Source organism: Ochotona princeps, chromosome 26 (genome assembly GCF_030435755.1).
Source record: "Ochotona princeps isolate mOchPri1 chromosome 26, mOchPri1.hap1, whole genome shotgun sequence".
Taxonomy (NCBI): Eukaryota; Metazoa; Chordata; class Mammalia; order Lagomorpha; family Ochotonidae; genus Ochotona; species Ochotona princeps.
This window is the reverse complement of record NC_080857.1, coordinates 29678319-29694535: the sequence shown is the minus strand read 5'-3', so window position 1 is coordinate 29694535 and position 16217 is coordinate 29678319. Positions and strand designations below refer to the sequence as shown.

Sequence of the window (16217 nt, the reverse complement as noted above, 5' to 3'; positions counted from 1 at the left end):
GCTAGCAATGTTGAGCAAAATGCTATCATTCTTGTCTGCTAGCGTATGTTCGGAGTGACTGGAGGACCGGAGAGGAACAACAACTCTGAATAACACATAAAAGCAGGTTGGGAGTTTGGCACATCAGTTAAGGCAGTGCTTGGGGTACACAAATTCCATATTGGGATGCTTTGGTTCAGGTCCCAGTTGAGTTTCCAATTCCGTTTGCTGCTGTACTCCCTGGGAGGCGGCAGATGATGGCTCAAGCGCTTGGTTCCTTTGCCCCAGTGAGTGGGAAGTTCTATGCCCTGACCTTTCATGTCATTGGGATCTTGATTGTTTATACTAAATGCATCATAAAGGAGCTTACATCTATAGAAAACCGTGCAAACCCTCCAGGTTACTTGACAGAAGAGATTTCCTGGTTAAAAGAATGCCTTGGGGGTGGGTGCTTTGTTGGCACAGCAGTGAAAATGCCGTTTGGGTGCCCATGTCCCCTGCCAGACACAGTCCTTGAGGCTGCCTGGCAGCTTTGTGCTGGGGGGGGGGTACCCTGGAAGGCGCAGGCGGTGACGGCACGGCTGGTGCCCTTGGTCCCCACACGGGAGGCCTGGCTTGCACTCCAGGCTCCTGGCTTTGACCTGGTCCAGCCCCAGCACCTGGGAGCATTTTCCGAGTGAACCACAGAACACAGGAGCTCTTGCCCCACCTTCTCCTCGCCCCTGCTTGTTTTCATTTTGTTTCCCTTTCAAGTAAATAAATATACCTTTGAATTTTAAAACTTTTGAAAAAGAGAAATACCTTCCTTATTTTATATGCATTAAATCTGTGTCATTTTGGATAGTTTACGTGATTTACGTTTTCCTCAGTTCTTTTTGACTAATATTATTCTTAAAAACCACTTAGCTGATATGTCTCTATTATTGAGTCTTAAATCAGTTTAGCACACTGAACTTAGTAATAGCTAAAGGATGAACTGTTAGTTTTGAGGAGTTCGAGATCATTAGGTTAGATTGACAATGTAGTAATTTCATCGGTTGAAAACCAGTTCACTCAAAGCCATCATTTAGATTTGAAAACAAACAAAAAATATTAAAACTTATTTCTTAGCCATCCTTTAAAAAACATAAATTTGGGCCTGGCGCAGTAACCTAGTGGCTCAAGTCCACTCCTTGTATGTGCCAGGATCCCATATGGGCACTGGTTTGTATCCCGGCTGCTCTACTTCCCTTCCGGCTCCCTGCTTGTGTCCTGGGAAAGCAGAAGAGGATGGACCAAAGTCCTGGAACCCTGCACCCATGTGGGAGATCCAGAAGTCCTGGCTCCTGGCTTCACATGGGCTCAGCTCCGGCCATTGTACCACTTGTGAAGTGAACCAATGGATAGAAGATCTTTCTGACTCTCCTCCTCTCTGTAAAATCTCACTTTCCAATAAAAATAAATAAATCTTAAGAAACATAAATTTTCTAATGCCATAGCTGCTGCTCATTCTTCATAAATTTTTTTGAGTTAACAGATAGAAACACTATGTCACATATTGCTTTAATCATACTGCCTCATTAGCTAAATGAGAGTAACTTAGAAGTTCTTTCTGTAGTCCTTGGATGTTCTCAGCCTGAAGTAACTGTGACTATTCCTCACACTTAAACATTCTCCACCAACAAAATCTCTGGAATTTTCTGTTTGCTTAATAAGTGTGGAGTATAGAACTCTGTGTAGCCATGGCCAACTCACTAACAAGACGAGCATGCCAAACTTTTCCATTGTTGTGTATTCACTAATAATTCATCAATAATTGTTTTAGCTTATCTTTTGTTGCTTGCTTTCTTTCAGACCACAGCAATGAAAAAAATAATGTATTACAATATGCGTATAAAAACTATCCAGAGACATCTTAATGAAGATATTGAGAAACTAAATGAAAGAAAATGTAAATTACAAAAGCTGCCGGAAGAACGGATAAAATTATTTAGCTTTGTGGAAAAAAATGTAAGATTAAATAATATAAAATATCAATGGCAATGTCTTAAGAAGATGGCCAGATTGGAAAAGCCTTTAATTTTAATCATGTGTGTGACTCATAACTGCAATGCGAGTCAAGTTTGACTCTAAATCTTTGGTGCCAGGCTTTAGCTTACTGTACTCTGCCCGCAGAAACCTATCATTTAAAAAATAGATAGTTGGATTGTGAGATTTTTAAAACGTTGTATCTTTTAGCATGATTCAGAGGTTGAGACCCGTCAGACTTGTTTCAACTGAGTTTTTGTTAAACACCAGCAGGCTAGGCTCAAAACTGACCTTGTTTAAAGCACAAATATTCAGTCTCTAACACCACTACATTATATGGTAAATAGAACTATTTCTAGTAGTATATTAAGTATACTCTTAAATTTGGAATAAATTGGATTTCTTTTTTAACAGTAGACTGAAACATTAAGGATTATTTCTCTCCAAATAGAACCTGCAAAAACATAAATTTAATTTGTCCTATAAAGTTTGAGGAAATAATGGATGATCCAGCAAATTATGTTAGAAAAACAAAATATTGGAAATAAAACAGTTGGATCTTCAGTTTATACTTTCCCAAAAGAAAATACTTAATTGTAGAAGTAAAAACGTAAAAGCTTCAAGAATAAATATGTAGGGGAATATGTTTGATTTCAGCCTGCCAAATAAAACACTAGAAAGCACAGGGAGTGAATGTTGATTTAATTGTATTCATCACAATCAAATGTGATTGTACCAAAAAGTGCCACTAATAAAAGCGGCAACCAATGACTATTGGAGAAAATGTTCAACAAATAATGATGGATAACAAGTCACTATCCTTAGTATAAAAGCAAGTTGAAAGTATGTTTTTCTTGCTCCATCCTTTAAAAAATATCACTTGGCTCCTGGCTCCTGGCTCCAGGTCGACTCAGCTCTGGCCATTGTGGCCATTTGGGGAGCAAGCCAGTGGGTTGAGGATCTCTCTTTCTTGTCTCTCTCTCTCTCTCTCTCTCTCTCTCTGTCTCTCTCACTTCTCCTCTCTGTAACTTTGCCTTTCAAATAAAAATAATGTAAATCTTTTTTTTTTTAAATGAGTAAAGAAAACTTTCTGGTAAAGTGCTTGTGAGTAAAACCAGATAAAAATAAATATCCAAATAGAGAAAGTGAGGAAAGTGCATAAACTAGGATTATGCAAAGGAATAAGTAAAGACTAATAGTAATCATTGGAAAGAAGAGGTTGGTCTGATTATTAACTTCTAAATGTTAGTCAAGAAACTGCACATGTAAGCGTGTCAGAGCTAGCATCTGACACACCTGGTGTGTGGGAAAGAAGAAGGTGGAACGCTGTGCCACCTGAGCGGAGCATCACTGGTGATACGTGAGAGCTGCCCGGGAGGACTGACAGTTGTTAGCCCAGTAAATCTACTTTTGGCACTCTATTTTTATACATGCACACTTGTGTCAGTATTCATCACTGCGCTATTCAAAACAACAAAATGTTGGAAAGTGTGAATGTTTAACAAGCGCAGTAGAGTTACTCATTCTTAAGATACAATAGTATATTGCCATTAAAGAAAAAACAACAATGTTTTAAAATAAAACACATTAAGTTTTGTTCTAGAATAAGCAGGGTTTAATTATCGCAATGCAGTTTTTTTCCAATAAAGTAAGAAATTACCAAAATTTAAAATATTTATTTGAATAAAAATCTCAACAGACCACCCTATAGAAATAATTTTTTTCCATTTTAATATACAAATGGATGTAGTAAGTAAAACCTGCAAGTGTGAAAAATAATAGCAATAGTTATTAGAAACTATAGATAGGCATAAAGTTTAAATTTGTTCTACAGCAGATTTATTTGATTATGGAGAGAGTATTAAAAATATCTATTCACATATAGTTCCCTCTAATTTATCTTGAAATGCTCAAGACTTGGATTAAAATTATGCAGATGAGCTTTACACAGTGGACTCAAAATCTAAAAATCTCAGTATTAAGATAAACAATATTCTAATTAAGTATTTACTAATATTTCATTAAGATAAATAATATTTAAGTATCTTTAAAAATCCAAAATAATGCAAGTCCATTAGGAACAAAAATTCCAAAATTTAAAATTGAAACCAGTGCTAGTTTGAGCTGTGTAGGAGAATGAATTAGAAGGAAAAATGTGCACCAGATATTAATATTTTTGGTTAACTTTTCCCAGAACACCAAAGTATTAGAAAAAAAATGAAAAGTAAAAAGTCAGCATGCTAAAAAATCACATGATTTGAAATTTAAGCATTTATTACCAAAGCAAGCATTTATTGTAATTGTGCATTTGGTTTTAGTGGAAGCAAACATCCATGATACTTAAATATATTGCCTTTCTTTTCTTATTTTCAATTGAGAAACTTCCATGTTTGAAGTGTTTAAGGCCCTCACTGGCTGAAGTTGAAGTCACGAATTTGAAAGACTCTTAGGAAGCTTGTGTTAATCACCTAGATTTCTTTTTTGTGCACTTGAATTAACTATGCGCTAGAGCTACCACCTGATCCAGCTATTTCACTGCCAAGTGTAGCCAAGAGAAATAAAACATGTGAACGGGATATCAGCACCCCATGTTTATTGCAGCACTGTTCATAGTAGTCCAGAGACAGTGTAAGTGAGTGGGTTAAGGAAAATGTGGCATATACCAGTGGAATGCTCTTCACCCGTAAACAGGACAGAATCTTGTCATTTGCAACATCATGGATGGAACTGGGGGTCATTAGGTTAGGTGAAACAAGCTAAGCACAGAAAGACAAGTACCACATGGTCTCACTCATATTTGGAATCCAGAAGAGTTGATCACATTGACATTGAGAGTAGCATGGAGGCAACCCATCAGAGAAGGCGGTAGGAAAGATTTGGAAAATGGAATTTCATAGGTACGAAATTAAAGGTAAGTGGGAATAGGAACTGCTAGCGTGTTTTTAGAGTAGGGTAACTATAGATAATGTATTACAAGGTAATTTGTTTTGAGAAACAGAGAGAGGAACAGTAGTCCCTTCTCCTGGTTCATTCCTCCAGTTGTATGCAGTGAGTGGTGCCAGGCCAGTGCCAAAAAGTCAGCAGTGGGAATGCCATCTGGGTTTCCCACATAGGTGATAGGAACTTAATCACCCGAGTGCCCAACGTTTATGTTAGCAGGAAGCTAGAATGGGGAGCCGGAACTGGGAATTGAACCCGCTCACCCCCATATTGTATATTTTTAAAAGAAAGGATTTTGAATGTTTTCACCATAAAGAAATATTGAACATTCAAAGAGATGGATATGTGTACCCTTATTGGAAGCTACACAATGTATGCAATGTATTGAAACATCACATAGAACCATATAATATGTACACTTTTTAGGTGTCACTTAAAAATTTTAAAAGTATTAGAAAAAAATAACATTTGCTTAATAGATCTCACTCGAAAATGACTTATGGACTCAGATTTTGCCTTTGTCATGTTTTATCTCGGTTTTGCTGTCTGGCTCCTTGTTTTCAAAAGTTGGAACGGGAACTAGCCGAACTCAAGGGATCTTGCAAAGGGCACAGTGATCGATCCATTAACAATAAATTAAATGAACTTGAGAAATCAAAGAATTCTGAGACTATTACAGAAGAGCCAACTCTTCAACAGAAGATATTGACCAAACTCAATGCCTTGAATGAAAGGGTAACATTCTGGAACAAAAGGATTGATGAGTATGTTTAATGAGTTATCTTATTCAGATCTGAAGCATGAGTAAACATATTTTGGGTCACCCTTTGAGCTCAGTTCCCTTCTTCAGCAGTGAAAAAAAAAAAAAATGACAGTCTGGGGGAAAAAATGTTCTTAGTTTATGCACAACTCATTGGTGCCAAGCTGGCCAACAGTTTTTTGTAGAGGTGGAATAGTGAACCTCCTATAAGGGGCGTCCTCCCAGGGTGACTACAAGCCAAAGGTCGGAGCTGCATATACCAAGGGGCTGAGACCCTGCAAAGAAGGAACGTAGCTATCTGGAATTATGTATAAACAAGTTCAGGTTTAATTGTCAAGCAAATATATGCAGAAAGCAAGATGATTTAGCAGAGCCTATAAATTATTTTATTTACTAAGATATTAAGTTGATTAAATAATTTAAGATCTGAGAGTCACAAAAGACAGAGCCAAGATAGTCTACTAACCTTCACAGATTCTGAGATGAACAACAACCTGAAGTAATTTTATTTGCCAAAATCAAGTATCTTTTGCCTGATTGGTTTAGATGTTAACAGCAAGATTTCCACATTGTTAAAAGAAGCCTGCAATTTTTATATCAGTTTTAAAAGATTAGCTTGTTTTTAAATACTATAATTTTTAGGTGATTCCAGTAGCTGAGTATATATGTATTTTTTTTTCTTCGATAGAATTGAAGCGACGTATCGTGCTGAGGTAAAACAAAAGAAGAAAAGCCATGGCTTGCTGATCCCCTTCTTGTTAACTGAGCTGGAGACTGTGGGGAACATCCACTTCGAGGAAGGATCGGAATCGGACGACTGGTAATCTGTTTTGTTAGGGATAAATTTATTTTTTTATTTTACTTCCTTTTATTATTATCATTTTATGATACAGTTCCACAGGCCCTGGGATTTGCCTTATCCCCCCCCATTTCCTCCTCCCTCACTGAGCTCCCCCATATCATTACTAAAGTATAATTCTTCATACATAGTCGTATGTCCATCATTGCGGGCATGGACAATGGCAGAGAGTCCAGTATCCTGTTGTCAAGATACAGTTAACACTTTCATTGGGATTCCATCTTTGATCTGGAAGTCGAGTTGCATACTGCATTTTATCCTCACATCTGGATTTGATAGTCTCCATCACACAGTATACATCCCCTTAAATGAGAAGCCACACAGTATACATCGCCTTAAATGAGAAGCCACAAAACAAAATCAACAACAGGAAGAAAAATAGAAATTTACAATGCCCTGAAGTTAAATAACATGCTGCTAGATATGATAGTCTCCATTACACAGTTACTATACATCCCCTTAAATGAAAAGCCTCAAAATAAACAGCAGGAAGAAAAAAAAAGAAGTTAACAACACCATGAAGTTAAATGGTGTTAAGTTAAATGGATAACTAATGTGTCATTGAAGAAATGAAAAAGAAAATCAAGAACCTTCTTTAAGAAAATGATGCTACTGTATGATCTATGAGTCACTGATTGATTTACTCGGAAGAAAGCATTTTGAAGAAATGAAACTAAAAAAAAAGTCAAAATCCATGAGATACAGTTTCTGCTGATCTTTGTTGGTGAGATGTGTCTCCGGTAGGCAACAAATAGATGGGTTTTGTTTTTAAATCCAGTCTACTGTTCTACGACGTTTGATTGAGGAGTTAAAGCCATTTACATTCAGGGTTTGTACAAATAGGTAGTAATTTGGTCCTGTCATTTTAGCAATGGGTTGTTCATTGATTTAGTCTTCTGTTGTTATTTAACTGGGATATTCTTCACATATGCCTTTGGTTTTGGTGGGTAGTATTCCTCTTCTCTGTCAAGAGAATGTCTTTAGGTATCATTTATAGGGCAGGTCTGGAAGAGGCATATTCTTTTAACTCTTCTTTACTGTGAAAGAATTTTATTTCATTTTCAAAGACGAAGGAAAGCTTTGCTGGGTACGTTATCCTGGGTCGACAATTTTTTTTCTTTTAGTATCTGGAATATGTCACTGCATTCTCTTCTGGCCTAGAGAGTTTCCTGTGAGAGGTTAGCTGTGAGTTTAATTGGCATTCCGTTGTACGTCAGTTGATTTTTTTCACATGCACATCTAAGGATCTTTATGTTCGGTTGAAGAGTGCTTGATTATCTTGTGTTGTGGTGAAGATCGCTTTTGGTCAAGCCTGTTGGGAGTTCTGTGCCCCTCCTGTATTCTGTTTTCTAATTCCTTCTCTAGATTTGTGACATTTTCCTTTATTACTTCATTCAATACATTTTTTTAAACCCAGCTTCTCTTTCTGCATCTTCTGGAACTCCCATGACTCTTATTTTTGATCTTTTGAAAGTGTCTTTCAATTCTTGAATAATTTTTTTAGCCTGCTCCAGCTCTGCTTCCAGCTTTTTGTTTGCTTCCCCCTGGTGACAGGAAATTCTTCTAATTTTGAGATTATTTCTTCTGCCTCCTTCATTCTGTTTTGGAGACTCTCCACTGTACTTTTAATTTGCTCCACTGTATTCTTCATTTCTGATACATCAGCTTTCATTTGATTCATTTCCTGTGTGACATATTCCTTTAATTTCTTGAGTGCCTGCTTTACGTGCTGCTTGTTGTTGACAAGAAGTTTTATAACAAGTGTCTTGAAATCTGTATCCCCTGTTTTCTCAATGTATTCTTTTTTTTTTTTTTTAAGATTTTATGTCTTTACTTTTAACATATTGGTTGCTCATTACTATGTCAGTTAATTCCATAATGATGTAAATTTTTGCTGATGGTATGTTGGAGCTTTCAATTGACTGGGATGATTCTCAATGTATTCTTGAGTTAACTCTGAGGATGGCAAATGCTTTTGCTCCTTTGCAGGGGAGTGTTCAGTAATATTCGTTGCGCCTCTGTCTCTTGTTTTGCTCTTCGTCATTGTACTTCCAGTTATCAGATTCTTCTCCTTGGGGCAGAAGGTTTGTTTGCTGTTATTTGTGCTACTCCCTCCAGCAAGTTCCAAGACTGGGCTCTTATGTTAGATTTCCAACATCATCTCCATAGCCCCAGCTCTTGGTTCACCAGTCTCCACTTCCTGTGATACCATGCTGAGGCTGCACCATTGTCTATACAACCTTTCTCCCACTCCTAGTTGGAGCAGGTCCCAGGATTAGGGAGACACCAGGTGTACTGAATAGCTAGGTGGTTGTTGGTGCTGATCTTGCCGGAGTCTGTTGGCCAGTAGGCCTAAGGGCCACATGGACCTATTTTGACCCATGCAATGCCATAGGAGGTTTTATTTTCCCATAGGACCAGTGCAATGCACTGAGCTCAGTGAGTTCTCACCGAGCTCAGCACATGCGCAGTTCACTGTTGTCCCTACAGTCTTAAATTCTTTGCCACACTGTACAAAAGGACGCCTGATGTCCCACTACTACAGTTCTTGATATGCTGGACGTCAGAACAGCATATGGATGCCACATTGTTGCAGTTCAGCGAGCCAGAAATGTGTTCACTCCCAGCTCAGTGCAAGCTCAGTTCTGCCCCCTTAGCCCTTGCCTCCTTAAGTAAAATGGCTCCTGATTCGGCTCTAGTAGGCGGACTGGGTTGTGAACTCCACCCTGTTCCCGCACTGCTTGTTTGGGATCTGCTGTTCCATCCCTGCTCCTGGTCAAATCAAACAGACCAGCAGAATGAGCAGTTCTTTGTCTGTGTTCACCTCCGAGCTCCCAGTGAAAGTCCCTTCCCACCTGGTTGCTGGTGGAGTTCCAGCCATCAGTGGAGTTCAGATTGGTATTCGCTGAATGCTGCTGGGGTGTCAGTCGCTGCAACACCACATCGTTGTGTCCGCTGCTTTCCTGTGTCTGTCAGTCTCCAGTTACCCCTCTGCTATTGGTCAGTCCTCTCCTATTTCCTGGAATGTGCCTTCTCTGCTTCATGCTGGCTAGTATTTCTCCATCTGTCTAAAAGTGTCCTTATCCTATTTTGCTATCTTGATTCTCGAGGGATAACATTAAAGTTTTAAGCACATAGGATCATCAATCAGAATACCAACTTACACATCCTTAAAATGTCCAGTTTCAAATGAAAATATTCATCTGTGATGTATTAGCAGGCAGTGCTTTTGATTCTGCATATTCCCATTTTTAACAGGATTGCCAGGAGCCACTCTTCAAGATAGTCTAAAGAGTTATCAATTAATCATTTTTTTTTCTAAACCCATGAGCAGAATATAATGTAAGGGAGAAAATAGTTGATGACCAATTCTTAGTTTTTATGTGTGTTTATTATGTATGTGCATGAAGGAGCCCTGGATCCATTAGAGGAACTTGGGGCTGTGGAGGTTTATACCAGCACGTGGCTAAGTCCTCACAGAGTGGACTTAGCACAACACTCCCCGGAGGGTGATGCTCTGAGGTCACTCTCAAATCCCGGTTTTCGTGGATTACAATCTAAAATTTGTTTTAGTTTTCTAACGGAAAAATATAATTATTATGGGTTATTTAAACAAGCACCCTGATTTCTATTGGAAGTGGCTTCTTTTCTCTGGCGCTAAATACTCAAAAATCTCCCCAGCACTTGGATGGAAACATGGAAGAACCTTTCCCCAAAGGTGAAAGAGACATTGTTAAAACACTCTTTTGTAACAGCCCAGCCATTTGTCCAGCAGTCACCACAGTTTTCCTAACTACTGCCAATTTTTTTTTAAAGATTTATGTATTTATCTTATTGGAAAGGCGGCGGCTATACAGAGAGGAGGAGAGACAGAGAGGAAGATCTTCCATCTGATGGTTCACTCCCCAAGTGGCCACACGGCTGGAGCTGAGCCAATCTGAAGCCAGGAGCCAGGAGCCAGGAGCTTCTTCTGGGTCTCCCACACGGGTGCAGGGTCCCAAGGCTTTGGGCCATCCTTGACTGCATTCCCAGGCCACAGAGAGCTGGATGGGAAGCGGGGCTGCCGGGATTGGAACTGTTGCCCACAGGGGATCCCGATGCATTCAAAGCGAGGACTTTAACCACTACGCTATCGTGCCAGGCCCACTACTACCGATTTTTATGAACAGAGATACAATGTGTTCGGCCCAGGTTCCCCTGCTAAGAAGCAGAAGGCCTTGGTTTCTGAGTGCAGTGTTTCTGCAGGGTGCACACATTGTTTTCCAATCTTCACTCAACCTCATCGGAACTGGTTTTATTATTTCTATTTCTTTCTAGCTTACTGCAAAGTAAGCTCTTTACAAGCCAAGCAAATTAGTGAAAAACGAAAGTTAAAGCAAAATGACCATATGCCATTCAGATAACTATAGCAGCCTGAGAGTGAACTAATAGCTTGGATGGATTTTGATATGCATGAACACTTGCTGACTTGGTTTTAATAAGAATAACTTTGATCCATTTTAAGGAGGAATTCAGATATATGTTGGCAGAATTTCAAGGACTTTTTTTTTTTTATTTGAAGTTCCCTACAAGCCCACCTTGGCTTTTGATCCTTTTTTTCTGCATGTTAAGAAATTCCTGAAGTGCTTTCATTGCTATGTGCTACGTTTCTGGTTGTTTTATTAAACACTGACTTTTGTTTTATCAATGTTTTTAAGGCCAAGGATTTAGCATTTAAATACAAATACTTAAGTAGAGATAGAACTCAAATAGAGAAGTATTCCATTAAAATAACCTTTCTTTAGCAGAAAACCAGTGCATATTTGAAACGATATGTTATTCAGTATTTATTAGCTTTAAATTTGTATAAATGATAATTATCATCTTCTTCAGCCTTTAAAGAGTTCTTACTTGAACTGAGTGGGTTACTGTCACTATTGTTTTATTTTTACACATTTATTATGTTTTGCCAATTGAACTGCCCATTGACATTATGTAACACTCATCAAGTGGGGCTTCTGAGACATGAAAGATGCTGTCCTTGTGTTGGAAAAGCTGGTTTCAGATAGTGCATATTTAAAGTGAGAACGAAGCAAGTTTGAAACACCATGGAGCAGTGCACAGGTGACTCTGTAGGAGCTTTGTCAGTTGCCACTTCCGGCCCGGAGCCACACTCATTACCCAGTAGATAATCACTAGTTAAAGTTTTCCTAGCTTTTTGCCAGCATCTCTTCTGTGCACATGACTTTCAGTGGTCTCTTTATATATAATAATTTAATGCAATACTGTTTCAAAGAATTTTAGCAATGATTTTTATACTAATAAAAGAATGGCTTGATTAAGTCTATTAACAGTATTTCCTATGCCCTTTTCTAGGATTACAAATGATATTATAAAGACTAGATTAAACACCAACCATTCAAAAACATGTGTATTTTTCACTTGTTGAACAATGCATCATTTGTATTAGCAAGTTTGTAGATCTCTGAATATCTTAGTCCATGATGTATATTTTATTGGTACCCTATAAAATGACCCTCACTCCTAAACACTAAAATGTGAGGATTGGACACTGTCCACTGGTTGTTTGATGTAACTCCACCTCTCTGTTTCTTAATACTCAGAAATCTTGTATTTTCTTGGTAAGCCAGTCTCTTCTCTTCTTGCTGTTATACAGATTACAACTGCAGCCTATTTCCAAGTCTGCTTTCCTGAATTCCTGTCTATTAAACATTTCGATCAGGGTATCCAGCTGGCGTGACAGACTCCACACAGACAATTTGCCATGAAGTCTTAGACTCCATAGGGACTGAGACCCAGGAGACCCAGGTTCAAACTCCCTTTCCCACTCTTTCTGAAACTACCATTTAATGTATCTGAACCTCATGTAATGAGAATAATAATCTATCCGCAAAGATTTCTGATAGCATTAGACAAGATAAAGTGAAAATACCTGGTGTTTAGTTTTTATGGTTTTGCTGTTTTAAAATTGATGTGAAGATGGACTTTTTGTTTTTCAAAGTATTTTACTTATTTATTTGAAAGAGTTAGAGAAGGAAAAACAGATAGAGAGACAGAGAAACTTAGACCTGCTGATTCACTCCCTGATTGGCCACTATGGCCAGGCTGAAGTCCGAAGCCAGGAGTTTCACCCAGGTCTTTTAAAAGCGTAGCAGGGTCCCAAACACTTGGGCTATCTTCCACTGCTTTCCTAGGCCATTAGCAGGAAGTTGAATCAGAAGTGGAACAGCCAGGACACAAACGACACCCCTAGGGGATGGTGCCAGCATGCCAGGTTGTGGCTTTACCGACTTTATCGAGCTGCTAGCACCATGGGCACGGACATTCTAGTCTTTTCCCAAAATCTTGTGTGACAAAAAGAATTCTAAATACAGGCATGTGTATAGGTGTACCCATAGATGAACAGGATTTATTTAACACAGAGAGGGAAAGCACACATATGTACCTGAGTGTGAGCTGCCCAGCTCAGGTAAATACCAGTCATGAGTGGATCAGGGAAAAGTGGTGGACGATGAGAGCGAGAGGTCACCCTCGCAGCCCATCCAGCTGTGATCCATAGCAAAAGAGAATGTCTTCCAGTTGTTGATCTATTTATGTGGTGAGAGCTGTGTGATAGCCACCTGAGAATTTTATGATACTTCCGAGATTCCACCTGGAGCACTAGTAGAAATTTGCTTTTAAAGATTTACTTTTATTGGAAAGGCAGATCAGATTTATGGAGAGAAGGAGAGACAGAGAGAAAGGTCTTTCATCCTTTGGTTTACCCACCCCCAAGTGGCCGCAACAGCCAGAGCTGAGCCAACCCAAAGCCAGGAGCCAGGAGCTTCTTCAGGATCTCCCATGTGAAATGTGGGCTGTCCTTCATTGCTTTCCCAGGCCACAAGCGGGGAGCTGGATGGGAAGTGGAGTAGCCACGACACAAAACAGCACCCATACAGGATCCTGGCACTTGCAAGGTGAAGATTAAACCACTGAGCCATCATGCCAGGCCTAAGTAAATGTATTTTTATAACATCCCCCTTTATTAACTCAGATGAAGCAGGTGTTAACTGGGGAAATGGGTGTTTTGACTGACAAGTGGAAGGATGGCATGACAATGGGGGGCCTACAGAAATGTTCTGCTCACACAGACCTACCTAACTGCCTGCCTGTTCATCCCATAATATTTTCTTGGTTATCCAGGATCAACAAAAACAAAGTATTCTTGAGTCCGTTGTCTCTTTCAATATCCACATCGAATCAGGAGCCAAGACCCGTAGGGTCATCTACATAATGTCATTCCTGTCCTTTGTGATCAAACAGGTCTTTGTAAGGTCCCACCACTGCTACAATGCCTGTATGTATAGTAGGCACTCATTGTTAATAAGTAGGTAAAGATGTCTAGATGATCTCTCTGGATCCCTTCTAGCATACTTCTTGTACAGAAGACACTCTGTTAAGAACAAATCCCAAGGCCCGGTGGCGTGGCCTAGCTGCTAAAGTCCTCGCCTTAAAGGCCCCGGGATCCCATATGGGCGCCGGTTCTAATCCCGGCAACTCCACTTCCCATCCAGCTCCCTGCTTGTGGCCTGGGAAAGCAGTCAAGGATGGCCCAAGGATTTGGGACCCTGCACCCGCGTGGGAGACCCGGAAGAGGTTCCTGGTTCCCAGCATCGGAGCGGCACAGCACCGGCCCATTGCGGCTCACTTGGGGAATGAACCATCGGATGGAAGATCTTCCTCTCTGTCTCTCCTCCTCTCTGTATATCCGGCTTTCCAATAATAATAAAATCTTAAAAAAAAAAAAAAAGAACAAATTCCAACAATAAACCTGTATACTCATCCAGTTCCTTGTAAATTACTTTCATCCTTCTGCCCCCTGCAGTGCAGGATTCAGTGTCCTCCACTGTAAGCTGTCAACAGCCATAACTCTTTTTCAAATCTGTCAGAACTGAACTGTGTGTCTCACTGTTCTGGGGAATACCCGCCACTCCAGCTGCCACCTGGTTTTATTTGCTAGCATCCTTCATCCAGAATACCTTGGCATCCTTTACTCTTGCCTCTTGGTTGCTCAGCTGCAGCACTGTGGGTAGGGAGGTGGTTCTGTAAAGGGATCTTCATTCAGGACGTTTCTCATGACCATTCCAGTTTCCTGCATTCTGTGGGCCCGACTAGAAGCTCAGCAGGGCTTGTTGTTTCGAGACTCCTGGAACCCTACAGAGGTATCCACTGTATAACAAAAACCTTGTCTAAAATGCCTCCATCCGTAGTTTTAATGCAGTAATAATGAAAGTTTTGGTCTTTCCAGGACATGTTATTTAGAGGAGAGTTTATTAATTTAGGCCCAGCAGAATATCCCAGTTTGGAGATGCAATAGGTTTCCCAACATCCACCCACCACACACACCCTCTCGGGCAGGCAATGATGTAGCTGTTTAACAAGACCCTGAATTGATGAGCAGGATGCAGGGTGCTTGTAAGGCTAAGAAGATGTTTGTATCTCCTCTGGAAATACTTCGCTTTCGGAAACAGACTTTTCAGCTTCAAGGGAAGAGCGATTGATTAGATTCTGGCTCTACTCACTTTCCCCATGAGAGAGGCAGACACTCTAAATTTGGAGTTTAAATATCACATTAAGAGAGAGACTTCTTGCCAGGAAGTTACCTTCGTAATCTTCGCTCAACTCTTGTTTGGGCTCAGGTCGGATTATCTAGATATGGCATCGGAAGCAATTCTATGCGGATTAGAATCCCTTCCTTCCAACATTAAAGACAGGTTGGGATTTTCTAAGTGTGGCCGGATGGGAGCAGCAGAGAGCTACAAAACCCATCAGTCTGGCTTGATTCTCTTCACTTCGTTTTCCCCTTGACCTTCAGTTCTCTGATCAGATACACTCTTAGAAAAGTCTTCCCCAAACCCCCACCTAAGTAGCCCTCCCTCCACATTCCTGTCACGAGCCTCTCTTTGAAGCCCTTATGATTTTAGAAATTTGTTGTATCTCTGCTTCTTTGATTTGTGCCGCTGCCACCACCAGCAGCACTCGGGGAAGACCGCATGAGAGCAGAGGTGTGCCGCTGCCTGCGTAGCCTCAGTTAGGAAGTTATTGGAGTATTCCAACTGATGCTGGCTCTTTGCACAGATGATGGCAGTGATCATGATAAAGCATGGATGCCTTCAGGTTATATTTTAGCCATAGAGCCCAACAGACATGCTGAAGTCATAGACACTGGTGAGGAAGTAAGAGGGGAGTTATTCCTGCAGTTTAACCTAGACTGTCAGTTGGACAGTGGTGCCATGTAACTACGATGAACGTCCAGGAGGAAGAAGTTGGGAGCAAGTCTTCAGTAAAGTTCAAGGGGCCTATTACATGTGCAAGTGAACACAACAACCAGATAACTCAACCTTTAAGTCTGGGCATATCCAGGTAAGCTGGGTAGAGAGAAGGGTTACAATTGCCACGTGTCCACGTATATATGAGAAACCAAGGAGCCAGAGGAATCAACTTTAGAGAGCATTCATGGAAAACAAAGGACAGACTGATGCCTAGAGCAATCCAACATTTAGAGGGCTGTCAGAAGAGTCGATGAAGAAACCTGGAAAGGAGCCATCTGGAAAAGGAGAGCCAGAACTCTGTAACTTACTCAGATTAACAAACTCTTTCAGAGCAGAAGAACCGTTCAACCAACAGAAGAAA

At 40.1% G+C, this 16217-nt stretch overlaps 1 protein-coding gene across 2 annotated transcripts in view; it reads left to right on the top strand.

The window, feature by feature from the left end:
* Positions 1 to 16217, top strand: part of LRRC9 (leucine rich repeat containing 9) — an 85805-nt gene that overhangs the window by 9790 nt on the left and 59798 nt on the right. For both annotated transcript variants that reach the window (XM_058655542.1, XM_058655543.1), the window contains exons 8-10: positions 1813 to 1968; positions 5494 to 5690; positions 6375 to 6506. In XM_058655542.1, coding sequence (XP_058511525.1) covers positions 1813 to 1968; positions 5494 to 5690; positions 6375 to 6506 — 485 coding nt within the window. The remainder of the gene's footprint in view (positions 1 to 1812; positions 1969 to 5493; positions 5691 to 6374; positions 6507 to 16217) is intronic.